Source organism: Fukomys damarensis, unplaced genomic scaffold (genome assembly GCF_012274545.1).
Source record: "Fukomys damarensis isolate Sample0158 unplaced genomic scaffold, DMR_v1.0_HiC HiC_scaffold_34, whole genome shotgun sequence".
Lineage (NCBI taxonomy): Eukaryota > Metazoa > Chordata > Mammalia > Rodentia > Bathyergidae > Fukomys > Fukomys damarensis.
Window position 1 is genome coordinate 5211029 of NW_022900946.1, and position 13836 is coordinate 5224864.

The 13836-nt window shown below is 52.1% G+C and overlaps 1 protein-coding gene across 1 annotated transcript in view; it reads left to right on the top strand.

Moving 5' to 3' along the window:
* Positions 1–13836, top strand: part of Ern2 (endoplasmic reticulum to nucleus signaling 2) — an 18592-nt gene that overhangs the window by 1975 nt on the left and 2781 nt on the right. Inside the window, 16 exon segments of the mRNA XM_010623552.1 lie at positions 1113–1305; positions 1537–1570; positions 1828–1900; positions 2957–3029; positions 3182–3289; positions 3551–3652; positions 4450–4714; positions 5956–6034; positions 6123–6270; positions 6386–6507; positions 7673–7828; positions 8069–8231; positions 13140–13224; positions 13300–13489; positions 13563–13662; positions 13738–13836. Coding sequence (XP_010621854.1) covers positions 1113–1305; positions 1537–1570; positions 1828–1900; positions 2957–3029; positions 3182–3289; positions 3551–3652; positions 4450–4714; positions 5956–6034; positions 6123–6270; positions 6386–6507; positions 7673–7828; positions 8069–8231; positions 13140–13224; positions 13300–13489; positions 13563–13662; positions 13738–13836 — 1990 coding nt within the window.

Here is a 13836-nt window from a genome sequence, read left to right on the forward strand (position 1 = left end):
GAGGGGCGGCGGCTGCAAAATCGGCCTCCTATACAGTCGGACGGAGCCAGAGTTAGGTCCCGCCACCGACCTTCCCCGCTTTGACCCTGCTGGGATCACCAAGCAGTAATGAAAGCCCGGTGAGACCAGATCTGGGGTTTCCAGAGAAATTAGAAAGGGGGACAATTGGAAAATCTGGGGACCGGGGATTTAGCTCAGGGGCGCCGTTCCTGCCTGGCAAGCGCAAGGTCCTGAGTTCGATTCCTGGTACCAAAAAGAAAGAAGGAAAAATATCTGGATTCTTAAAAAGTGACACCTTTTAAGAAAATTGGAAGCAGATTAACAAAAAATTTTTTAAACACTGTGTTGCTCAAACAAAATCCAGTCATAGCCAAGATCCCGCTTGGTCTGTAGCCTCATTTCTAGAACATCCTCCCTCCTTCCGGTTTACAGATGGCAAAAGTGAAGTTCAGAGAAGAGAGGGGCTGTAGGGAAATTCCCTCACTCTCCACCAAGCACCACTGGCTTGGCCTCAAACCTGAGGGTCCTAAAGCCAGATGTGGCCTTTGTGGGGTGCGGCCAGGCCTCCCGGATGTTAGGGTTCCCGCTGGGAGTCCAGCCTCACCCTGTTTGCTTAAGGAGGGGCTACGCAGGTGAGGTGGCCCAGCAGGAGCCGGATGTAGGGGAGCTCAGACCCACCTCCCACGGCCACCTCCAGCTGTGGTTCAGGGGACCTGCTTGAGCTGGCACCAAAAGCAGCTGGGCCAGTTTGGGGAGGCAGAGAAGATTATCCCCAAAGAGTCAGGCTGTGTGGCAAAGGAGTAAGACAGGCTGGAGCTGAGAGATGGTAGCTCAAGACCCAGTTGTACCATTTATAGTCAGAGCGGTTATAGGCCAATTCTCTAATCTTCCTGAGTGTTGGTCGTCCTAGTTCCAAAATCACAGGGAGGGTGGAAGGTCAGTGAAGTCCTTTTGTAAAAACCTCTGGGAGGAAAAAAAAAGGAATTGAGGGGTGAAGGAAGGAAGTGGGAAGAGCCCTGGCTCCCACTGCACCCCATAAGATCAGGGGTGATGGGGAGCCAACTGCTTCTCCAATTATCTGTCTTTTCCTTCTCTGTCCTCTTGTGAAAAAGAGGCGTCACAGCCAGCCCTGCTTGGGTGGGAGGGAGGGGTGGCTCGGGCTGGAAATTGCCCAGAAAGTTGACATTTCCCCAGCACAGGTCCAAACTTTCAGGCCTGAGAGCCTCCTGCTGGTGTCCACCCTGGATGGAAGTCTCCATGCTCTGAGCAAGCAGACCGGGGACTTGAAGTGGACCCTAAAGGATGGTGAGAAGAGGTGGCCATTTCTCTCCACTTGGGCCGTAGTTTGAGCAGGGGATAATTTTGACATGGATAATAAGGAGATGGGCAGTAGGCTCCATGAGCCACTTACTACCTGCGTGTTCTGGTTAAATGCTGGGCTTGGTGTCTGGCACGCAGCAAGAACTCAGTGGCTTGTGAGCCTTGCTCTTCCGAGAGCCCAGAGGGGACTCATGCTTCATGCTCATGTCCCTGCAGATCCCACTATCCAAGGACCAATGTACGTCACCGAGTAAGTGAACCTGGTGTCCTCCAGGAAGGGGAAGCTGGGAGATGGGAGCCATGCTTGTCTGGAGGTTTGGGGGAGGGGGTCATGGTGGAAGTAAGAGAAGAGAATTGGGTCTCAGTGTGATTTGGGGGAGCATCTTGAAGCCCCAAGGTATCTTGCACAAGGATGGGCTCTGGATAGGGGAGAAGTCGGAGGGAATGGAAGCCTTCATGAAGCCAGGAGCATGCACCCAACCTTCTCTTTTCCTCTCTGCTCCACAGAACAGCCTTTCTGTCAGACCCAGCTGATGGCAGCCTATACACCTTGGGGGCCCAGAAACAACAGGGGTTAATGGTGTGTTTCCTAAGGTGTCTGGGGATGGATGCGGACTGGGCCTCCCTCTGCAGGAGGCTGAGGGGTGGAGGGCAGTGTGGTCCGAATGTGGGTGTCTTGGGGAGGATATAAGTCAGAGCTCTGAGCTTTGTACGAAAATGAGGGGCTGGCTGTGTCTGCAGAGAAGACTGTAGGACATGGGGTATCAAGAGGCTTCTCCAGAATTCTGGGCAATTTAAAGGGACATCTACATATTGGTTAGCTTTTGCTAAATAATGAATTGCCCCCAAAAGAGTTAAAAGCCTAACAACCCAAAATCTGGTGGGAGGACAGTTCAGGCTGGGCTCAGCAGGGCAACTCTTCTACAGACCTTGGTTGGTTGCTTATGCACCTGCGGTTAGCCACTGGTCACAGGGAACAGCTCTGATTCTGAAAGCTGCTGGGTGCTTGGCTGGCAATGGGGCTTCCATCCCCTGATCTCACCTGTGCCCCAAACCTGACGGGAAGCCAGGAGTCAGGGCACCCACTTACATAATCCAGACAAATCTGACTCCAGGGCACAGAAGGGTGCAGGGCAGTTCCCTACTCATAGCCAGCACTGGATCAAAGGCCCCTTTACCCTGGGACAGCTCCTGAACCTCTGAGTCTTTTGTGAACATTGACAGTTTTGAAATCTGTGTGGATGTGTGTGTGTGTGTGTGAGAGAGAGAGAGAGAGAGAGAGAGAGAGAGAGAGAGAGAAAGAGAGAGAGGGAGAAAGGAGCCCATCAGGCAGGGATCGAGTGGACTGTGTGGCACGCTGGCATTGAGTGTGGGATTTTCTGCAGTTCGCGGAGAGGCTGTGTAGCTCATTGGTTAGGTATGCTGGTTCTAAAGCCTGTGTACCTGGGTTCAAAACTTGGCTCTGCCACTTGCTGGCAATGTGACATAAGCCAATGTACTCAGTCTCTCCGAGCTGTAGTTTCCTCACCTGGAAAACAGAAACAATAATAATAGTGCCTAATGAAAAGGTCAGCCTTACACAGCCAGTGCCATGTATAGATTTCTACCCTTACTCCTTTCTGGACCTTTCCCTTAGAAACTGCCATTTACCATCCCAGAGCTCGTTCACACCTCTCCCTGCCGCAGCTCGGATGGGGTCTTCTACACAGGTGAGTATCGCCCCATCCAACGGCAGCCTAGTGAGCCAACAGGGACGGGGGCCTGGGTTGGGACTGGCCAGCCTGGTGCAGGAGCAGCAGAAACAGCAGGGCGCACGCCCTCTCCAAGCCATCTTGGAAGCTGGCCAACTCCATTTCCATAGGCCGGAAGCAGGACGCCTGGTTCGTGGTGGATCCTGAGTCCGGGGAGACTCAGATGACGCTGACCACAGACAGTCTGTCTGCCCCCCGCCTCTACATTGGTCGAACACGTGAGTCCGGCTACAGCTCCCCTCCCGCTAAGCACCGCTCTTTTCTCTGCCCAGACCAGGCAGTTGCTATCCAGACCGAGTCAGGACAGTCAGTCTATCAGGCTTCAGCAAACATTTTACTGGGCACTGAGTGAAGAGCTGGGTGTACTGCAGTAAACAAGACCGGCCTGGTCTCTGACACCCCATAAAATGCACAGTCTCTGGGTGGGGTGAGGAAAACACCACGTGAGCATTCTGGTGACCTTGCTTCTGGGGTCCCAGAGTACACGGTCACCATGCACGACCCGAAGACCCCAGCCCTGCGCGAGAACACCACATACCGCCGCTACTCAGCGCTCCCCGCAGACCACTCACCGGGGAAATGTGAGTGCCATCTTCCTCTGACCCCACTGGGGAGCAAGATACCAAATGCAGGGGCCCGAGTGGCCCCCATCGCCAAGTCCCCCTTCTGAGCCATATAACCCCTATGCGCTAAATGACACATTCCTGACCGATGACTCCAAGTGACTCCCGGCCCCCAGTCTCACCCTCGTGTACCCCGAGCAGTGCCTGCTCATCCTAACTCCTCCCTGCTTCAGTGACCCCAACAAGGTAGCCCTAGGGGACTCCCCACATCCTGTGACCCCAAGCAACCCACGCACACCCTTGAGTGACCCCTACATGGAGAGTGACCCTCACAGCTGACCCTAAGGGACTTCTTCCCAAACTGACCCCCGACCACCTGCCTGGCATTATGCCCCTCCTACCCAGCTGCCCAGCTGTGTTGCAAGTGCCCCTGGCAGAGAACCCCCAAATCCTGACTCTGTCGTTCTGCATGAGGCCCTACTAGGGTAACCCAGATGCTTTACAGATGACCCTCCAGGGCCCCAAACCGGCCACGCCGAGTTACTCCCACGGGCCGCTCCGGTGACCCTGCCTGGGGGAGCATCGCCTTCCCATGGCCATAGCTGACTGCCCTGCCTCCTGTGACCCACACACAGCTGAGGTGTCTGTGGGTGACCCTGACTGGTCCCCTCATGTTTCATGTGACCTCATGACCTCTGACGAACTTTCCTGTGGCCCCACCTGACCCCCACACACCTACATGACCTCCTACAAAGGTGCCCCCAGGCTCACCCTGTGAGCACTCTGTGAGCCTCCCCAGCTGTCTCTCCTGGCAGATGTGAGCTATTTGGCATCGTGCGGGACGGGCCTGCTGCTGACCGTGGACCCAGGAAGTGGGGCGGTTCTGTGGACACAGGACCTGGGCGTGCCTGTGACAGGTGTCTACACCTGGCACCAGGATGGCCTGCGCCAGTTGCCCCATCTTACGCTGGCTCGGGACACCTTGCATTTCCTCGCTCTCCGCTGGGGCCACATCCGCCTGCCTGCCTCAGGCTCCCAGGACACAGCCACTTACTTCTCTGCTTTGGACACCCAGCTTCTGTAAGTGTCCCTTGCTGGAGCCCAGGGAGGGAGCTTTCTGAGGCTGTCAGTGAATCAAAGATCTTAAATTATTGCTTAAAACTTTGGGGCATTTTCTCCCAAATCTAAGGATAATCTGCTGGAAATTTTTAAAGGGTGATTTGATCATATTTTCATTTCAGACAACTCATTGGGTTTGAGATGTGAAGAATATCTTAGAGTGATGAAAGGGTAGCACCTATGGAAATGGTCACCTAAGGCTGGAGATTTAGCTCAGTGGTTCCGCTGCCTGCCTTGAGAGCGCAAGGACCCGAGTTCGATTCCCAGTACCATAAAAGAGAAAAGAAAAAGAAATGGTCACCTATAGAACATTGCTTTAGTTCAAGCAAAAGTGATACTTGGGACTAGAGTAGAAAAACTAGAGATGGAAATAAGAAGAAGGTAAAGATATTAAGAGGGAAACTTAGAGTTTGGTGGTGAGGGAGTTTGGTTGTTGCGAGCAAGGAGTCCAGGGCCCACTGAAGTTTCTAGAAGCACATGAGCACAGCCATCCTTAGAAGTAAGGAGCACTAGAAGAGGGGAAAAAGACAGGGGAAGATGAAGAAGTGGTGAATGCAGATTTAGAAAGCTGAGATCTGGGGCTGGGGATTTAGCTCAGTGGTTTGGTGGCCTGCCTCGCAAGCACAAGGACCCAAGTTCGATCCCCAGTACCAAAAAAAAAGAAAGAAAGCTGAGATCTGAAAAGAAGTCTGGGCTCACCACAGAAATTGTGACAAGAGAGTTTATACCAGTTACTTTTGCAGCACAACAAACAACCCCAAAACTTAGAACTTAAAAACAGCAAACTCTTACTCTAAGAGTCTGTTGGCTTGTGGGTGCACTTCCGATCTCACGAGGCAGTTGGTGACTTGATAGAACCAGTGATCCGCGATGGTCTCGCCCATCCTGTAGTTGGCAGACCCTGGCATATGGTATGTTGCATAGAATGGTAGCGTAGTCCTTCATCCCTATGAAAGACTGTGCTTCCTCATATGGTAGCCTCAAGGTTCCAAAAAGCAACACCACACGGCAAGTCCCAGTTCCCAAGCACATTTTAAGAGTCTGCTTGCATGTTATTTGGTGTTGATAAGGCTAAAGCAAGTCACATAACCAAGCCCAGAGTCAACCTGAAATGTGATGGTACAAGGACATGAGTATGGAGGGAACTGAAAACCACCCATCCCCAGCTCTCATCCTCTTATCTTTGCTCTTTTCCCCATTAGGATGACACTGTATGTGGGGAAAGACGAGGCTGGCTTCTATGTCTCCAAAGCCTTGGTCCACTCAGGGGTGGCCCTCGTGGTGAGAAATGGTCTCTGAGTGAACTAGAAGGAGGGATGGAAGAGGAAAGGAGCCTCCTTCATCCACAGCTCTTCGTCTTCTGCCATAGCCTCGTGGACTGACGCTGGCCCCCATGGATGGCCCCACCACAGACGAGGTGACACTGCAAGTCTCAGGGGAGCGAGAGGGCTCACCCAGCACTGCGGTCAGATACCCCTCGGGCAGCGTGGCCCTCCCCAGCCAGTGGCTGCTCATTGGTGAGGTCTCCTGGCTGAACTTTGGAATAGACAGAGATGAAGGAGCTATGAGCTCAGTTTGAGTGGAAGACTGAGGTCTTCAGCCCTCTGACTCTTTTCTATCCCTGTTCCTCAGGGCATCACGAGCCGCCCCCAGTGCTGCACACCACCATGCTGAGGGTCCACCCCTCCCCAGGGAGTGAGACTGCCAAGACAAGGCCTTCAGAGATCATCCATGCTTTTGTTCCCTTCTTGGGGGTCTGTACTAGAAGGGCAGGGCATCTGGGGGGTGGGCACCAGACAGGCAGGCAGCCCTCAGACCTTTTCCTAAAGCTCCTGGAGTAATATCTCACAAAGAGTCAGTTGACCCCATTGTAGTTTCCCAGAAGACAAATATTTTGTTGTTGTTACTGCCAGAAGTGTTAGAGGCTTCTAAGAGATGTACAGTTCACAGGTTTTTTTCTTTATTCTTCTTCAGCGTAAACCCTGTAAAATACTGTATTCATCAAGTGAGAAACTGAAAACAGAAAAACTATAAAATCATGTTCTCCTGGGACAGGGTTGGATAAGATGCATTAATAAGTAGTTCAAGGTCAGAAGGAAAAGCTGAATAGGAGCAACAATTCTCAAATCTAGTTGTGTGTGAGATTCACCTGAGAGAAAAAGTTTCTTGTCTTTGCGGGTAGAGATGTATATTTTTAGTAACACCCTATGAATATTTGTTTATTTTGCAGTATGGGGGATTGAACCCAGGACCTTTGCAATGAGCCACATATCAGCCTTTTCTTTATATTTATTTTTTGTGGTACTGGGGATTGATCCCTGGGTTGTCCCACTGAGATATATCCCAAGCCCCTTTGTTTTTGAAACAGGGTCTCACTTTAAAAAGTTCAGGCTAGCCCTGAACTCATCACGTAGCTCAGGCTGGCCTCTAACTCATGGTAATCCTCCTACCTCTACCTCCTGAGTGCTGGGATTACAGGCCTGAGCCACCATGCCTGGCTTCAAGCCCTTTTTTTTTTTTTTTTCCAAGCCCTTTTTTGTTCTGTTTTTGTTTTCATTTTTGAGATGGGGGTCTTGCTAAATCACTGTTTCCCGGCCAGGGCTTGAATTTACAATTCTCCTGCCTCGGCCCACCAGAGCGCTGGAATTACGAGCATGTACTACCACACCCAGATAGGTCAGTGATTGTATTTTTAAAAAATGGTAATCAAGGAGATGCTGATCCCCTGCTAGGTTCACCAAACCACTTTAAGGGAACCAAGTTGTTTCAGCACCACGGAGAGTGACATCCCTCCCACCATACCCAGACCACTTTGCTGGCCCTTCTGCTAAGCCTGACTATATAGCCTGAGCGATGAAAAAGGGTTAGGGGTTCCACAGGGGGATGGAGTACCAAGAATGAGAGCTACTTTGTCTGCAGGCCCTGAGCCTGAGCAGGGAGGAGCCTTGGGACCCTGAGCTGCATCCTGAAGAGAAAATTCCAGTCTCTTCTCCCAGGCTGGGATACCAAGACCTTCTGGCAGCAGTCCTTAGTGCCCTCCTCCTGGGTGGCTGGATTCTCTTCCTCATGAGGCAGGTAAGCCCATCACCCCGACCTCAGGCCCACCTTAGAGTTTTCCTGGAGAGCTCTTCTTCTCCTCTCTGATACCACTCAGCAGCTCTCTCATGAGTCTGCTCCAGCTGCCTACTGCCTGCCTCCCAGAATCTCCTGAGCCCCTGTCCCTGTCCTTTTTAAACCCTTACTCCAGTGCAAGGCTGTCTCAGACACAGGGCAGCCCTGGCTGGGGCTAAGCTCTCTTAAGCTCTCCCTTCTCAGCAGCTCCAACTGGTGGAGAAGCAGCAGCAGATTTCCTGGGCACCCACAGGCCCTCCTGATGTCTCACAGGGTGCTCAGGCCCAGGCCTCTGGGGCTGCCTCACAGGGCCAGAAGAAGCTTCAGAGCCCCTCAGAACAAGCCTTGCCATCCTGTGACCCTGAAGGTGAGTCAGCAAGACAAGGTCGAATAGGGACTGGAGAGAAAGGAGGGATGGATTTCATTTAATTTTAAAGTCAGTGTATTAGGAGCCACTATCATGGGTGGCTAAGCCTAAATGAGATAGGACAGTGTTTTGATGGTGTTGTTTAGTGGAATACTTGTTTTTTTGTTTTTTTGGTTTTTTTTGAGACAAGGTCTCACAGTATAGTTTAGTCTGGCCTCAAACTCACAGCGATCCTCCTGCCTCAGCCTCCTGAGTGCTGAAATTACAGATGTGCATTACCACGCTTGGCTAGTTGAGCACTCTAGAAGTGTCTTCTCTCATTGTTTTATCATTGCCATTCTCAAGGACTCTGGATATAGAAAGAATTGGGAATAGGGCCCGGGATTTAGCTTAGTGGTGTTGCTGCCTGCCTCAGAAGCACAAGGTCCCAAGTTTGATCCCTGGTACCAATAATAATAATATAATAATACTAATATCATATTCAGTTACAATGAGTATATTTCCTAGGTACAGTTTTTTAAATGTCTCTCCTCTTTCCTATCAAGCATCATCTGGTACCTGGGGGATGCTCCTGGAGCTGTGCACAAGCCTTGGTCAGGGAGTCTGGGCTTCTGCTCCGGGCTCTGGCTGGGTGGTGCTATTGGTCTCCCTGTGGACAGGAGCTGGCGCTTCCTGGCTGCTGCCCTGCCACTTCCTCACACCACGCCCCTGCTTTCTGCCAGGGGACCTGGGCCGGGGTCCACTGGCGCCTGGCTTGGTGCTGCAGTACTGCAGCCTGTTCACCTGTGTCTCCCTCTGCTAAGAGGAAAATGGCTCCCTGCCTTGGGGTATTTTTTGCTTTGCTTTGCTTTTTCCAGTGGGGTCAAACCCAGAGCTTTGCAAGTGCAGAGCTCACATTGCACCCCTGAACCACATCCCCCAAACCAAGGTCAGGTCCTGGGGATGGGATGTATGACCTGGGCCCCAGGGTCTTGTAGTCCTTGTCATTTTACTGGCTCACTGCCAAGACACCCGAGCTCTCACTGCTCTGGACCTTTTGCCTCTGGAGAGGACTCCGCTAGCTTTGCCACAGACAAGCCAGGCTCCATCTTGTCCCAGGGTGATTTTTGTCAACAAGAGATCTAGTTCCTTCTTATATTTTCCTTTGGTTGCTCCCACCCTTCCAGTTCTCTAGGCCCCAATCATAGATGGGATGGGAATTCCTTCTCCAGAAGTCTCCTCAATTCCTGTCTAAATCAGTAGGTAGTAATAATTCTCTGGCAGGGCTGGGCATGTAGCTCAGTGGTGTAGTGCCTGCCTGGCAAGTGCAAGGCCCTGAGTTCAATTCCTGGTACAAAAAAAAAAAGTCATAATTCCCCAGAAGCCAGGTATGATGGTGCACATCCATAATCTCAGCATCCTGGGAGGCTGAGGTAGGAGGATTGCAAATTTGAGCCTACCCTGGGCAACTTAGTGACAGTGAGAACTTGTTTCAAAGTAAAAAGGGGCTAGGGATCCACACAAAAGCCCTGGATTCAATCCCTACCACGACACACACACACACACACACACACACACCCTATGCAGGTTAGGAAGCAGGAAAAAAGAGGACCTTGAACCCCAGCTCTAGCTCAGCCAAGACACCTTATTTTATAAAATACCCAAAAAATTCTTTATCCTCTATAGGGAATGGGTGATGTCAATGTTTTGGGATAAGAGAAAATAAAACAGATTGGCCCAGACAGAGCCTGGTGCCTTTTTATTAAACTCAGTGGGAAGAAAAAAATCTCTATATAATACTGTATTCTGTCATTTAAAGACAGCCACTATATTTCCTTCACTTTCGTTGTTTAAAATGTCAGTAAATCTTTACTTTGGCATTTTCATCAACTCTAGGCCAAACGTAGAGCGAAGACAGACAAGTGTGAGGCAGGGGGTTACAGACCACAAAGGGGAGGTCTGTGGAAACAGCATGGGGGCAGACTTGGAAACAGGAAGTGAAGTGGAAGCCGGAAAGAGACGCAAATGACAACTAGGTGTGGAAGGAAGTGGGATACACGTTCTGGAAGTGGGCGTAGGGTTGCTCTAGGGGAGGCCACGTGGATGAAGTGAACCAGTGGAGAGGAAAGGTAGGTGAGCAGTTGGGAGTGGTAGGGACTGTGGTGAAACAGGAAGCAGCTGTCCTGTGGTTTCCCGAAGTGGCTGTGCCTGTCTTGCTCCTCCTAAGGCCCCTTGGCGCAGTGCAGGCCTGGTGAGTATCTGATGGATCAGTGACTTTGAGCCCTGGAGAGTCTACAGCAGCACTTCTCCTAAGTCGATGGAAGGGACGTGTGATAAGCAGGTGTGGGGGACAGGCAGGGTTATAGTGAAGCCTGGATGTGTCCATCTCATCATCTGGAATCCAGAGCACCAGTGTCTTGATTTAGCCCTGGGAGAGGCAGAATGTGGCTAATGGCAAAAAAGCTCTTAAGAACCAGTTCACATCAGCGTCCGAGCATCCTATTATATCCCTCAGACATCTGCATTCGCCTCCAGTCATGGAATGCTTGGTCCTCCTGGGCTGGTAGGGGGAGTAACATTCCACAGGGACGTTTCTGTGACTCGAGCAATGTACTGTGAGCCACATCCTCCTCTCCTTTAGCTTTCACAAATTCAACCACATGCACTTGGTTGGGCATCTTTCCGGACTGGTGACTGCACTGGATATTTAATGGCAACTGAACACAAGCGATCCTGAACCAGATCAAGCATTTATCCAGTGCTTACTGTGTACCAGACACTGATCTGGACACTGTGCACGTGTGAACTCATATGATGTTCACAACAGTCCTGTGAGGTGGGCTCTCATGATGCCTCTCTTGTGGAAGAGGAGATGAAGATGGAAAGACGTACTGACACCTCCCCTTCCAGCCAGGCTCGCCAAGCTGCTAAGAGACAGCTCCAAGGGTCATGTGCAGATTAGCTGGCTCCTGCTTAAAGAACGTGACTGCCTCAAAGCATTTCTCCACCTTCGTAAGAGCTGCAGCAAAGTGTGTTGTGGACTCGGGGTTTCCAAAGTGATTCTGACTGCACGCCATTTCCCTCTGTCGTGACAACTGTCGATTGCTTTATAACTTATCTCCTGCACTTGCTGCCTCTCCGTCACCATGATGCGGAAGGCTGACAAACATCTGTGTGTGCAGGCTGAACTTCCCCAGCCTTCGTGACCATCAGGCTGGCCTCTCTAATGTTGAGGGTGCAGCTGAATATTTAACCTAGCAGCTACTTAGCTAGTGTTTACCCCACACCCAGGGCATAGAGGGCAGGGAAGGCAGGCACACAGAAGGGAAACCCAGCAGAACCAAATAAGTGATACAAAGGGGTTGGAAAGGTGATCCTTACTGGGAGTCAGATAGGCAGGATTTATTCCAATAAGCTTTCAGGTAGCTCTGTCCCTGCTGAGCTTCCAGTGTTGTGATGGGCCCACCACAAGGCCTGAACCCACGCACTCCCAAGACACCAGTATCTACCTGTTTAGGTTCCTGCCTGTACCTTCCACAAGGTGAGAGTGAATTTTTTTTTGTTTTGTTTTGTTTTTTGTTTTTTGTTTTTTGAGACAGGGTCTCAATATGTAGTTGACACTGAACTGGAACTCACTATGTAGCCCAGGTTGGTCTCGAATCACAGTGATCCTCAGCCTCTCGAGTGCTGGGATTACAGGCCTGTGCCACCACGCCTGGCTGAGTGAGTGTTTAAGCAAATAATCCAGAGCACCACTGAGGCATGGCTAGGTACTTTCCCCCTGAGTTCCTAATGCCAATTCTCATTTACTTTTCCACTTTTTCTAGAGGCGGTTGTACGGAGCAAAGCTAGCTGCTCTTCCTAAGTAGAACAGTCTCAGAGCCCCGGCACTGCACAGCTGTCGGGGTGCCAGAGACATGTGGCTGGAGCTGAGCTGAGCAGGCACAGGCCTGGGTCTGAGGGACAGGTCTCCACAGGCTACTCAAAGGGAAGAACAAAGAGCTTTGCCCACCTGAGCAACCCCACCCGTCTTACAGGAATCAAGGCCTCCAGGGGCTGCTTGCACCTTAGGGTCAAATCCGAAGCTGCCAGTGCCCGCTGCTTCCCCATCTCTCTGTGCCAGTCTTCCTGTGACTGTGCTCATTCTTCTCCTTTCTGCTGCTGAAATTCACCCTCCTGTTTGACACGAGTTCTACATCAATTAAAAAGATTTAGTTAGAACTGGTACTGGGATAATGACAGAGGAAATAGAGAGGGAAGACAGGACGGAAGATAACAAATAGATTATTGCAAACCTTACCTACCTCCTCTTTCCATATATTCTTTGAGGGGGAGGGACAGGGGACCGAAGGGCTGGGGGCTGCAAACTGAGCTACTTCCCAATCTTGTTTTGTTGTGGTGGTGGTTTTTTTTTTTTTTTTTTTTTTTTGCAGTACTGGGGATTGAACTCAGAATCTTGCACTGTGAAGCAGGCACAGTGCCACTGAGCTAAATCCCTGGCCTACATTTTGTATTTTTTGAGTCAGGGTCTCTCTCATTAAGTTCCTTGAACTGATGATCCTCCTCTCCCAGCTTCCCAAGCAGCGGGACTACAGGCGTTTGCCTCCACACCTGGCCCCATTAATGCTCATGTTCATGCCATGTGACACTGTTAACAGGGGCCTTGCTTTACAGATGAGAAGATGAAAGGACAGTGTTAAGTCACTTACCTAAGTGCTCAAAAAGAGCCAGCGCGGCCCCAGGACCGGCCTTGGGGCCCTTGCTCTCGCCACTGCCCCAGGCTGGGCGTGGACGTTTGAGAGTCTGTGGAAAGGTCCAGGTGGCAGGGTGGATCTGGCCTGCGTCAGGTGCAGTGAAGAGGCGGGCAGAGGAGGGCGACTGTGGACAGCCCGCAGAGGCTCCCTGAGATGCCACCCTCCCCTCTCCTAGCCGAGCAGCTCACCCTAGTGGGGAAGATTTCCTTCAACCCCAAGGACGTGCTGGGCCGCGGGGCAGGCGGCACTTTCGTTTTCCGGTGAGTGCAGGCCTTTTGGAGAGCCTTCTCCCAGGCCCCGTGGGCATCTGTTCCACCTTCCCCTTCCTCTGCCAGGGGACAGTTTGAGGGGCGGGCAGTGGCTGTCAAGCGGCTCCTCCGGGAGTGCTTCGGCCTGGTTCGGAGGGAGGTGCAGCTGCTGCAGGAGTCTGACCGGCACCCCAACGTGCTCCGCTACTTCTGCACCGAGCGGGGCCCCCAGTTCCACTACATCGCCCTGGAGCTCTGCCAGGCCTCCTTGCGAGAGGTGAGTGGGGAGCTGGGGAGGCTGGGAGGCCCTGGGCCGCAGGCTGACAACTCTGCCCCTCGCTGCTGCCCAGTATGTAGAGAATCCGGACCCGGACCGCTGGGGCTTGGAACCCAGGATGGTGCTGCAGCAGCTGACCTCTGGCCTGGCCCACCTGCACTCCTTACACATAGGTACCCGGCGGCCCGGCCCACCTTGCCCTCCCTACGTCCCCACCGGCCGTCAGCTCGCTCTGCTCCTTCCCACAGTGCACCGCGACCTGAAGCCGGGCAACATTCTCCTCGCCGGCCCGGATGGCCAGGGCCTCGGCAGAGTGGTCCTCTCCGACTTCGGCCTTTGCAAGAAGC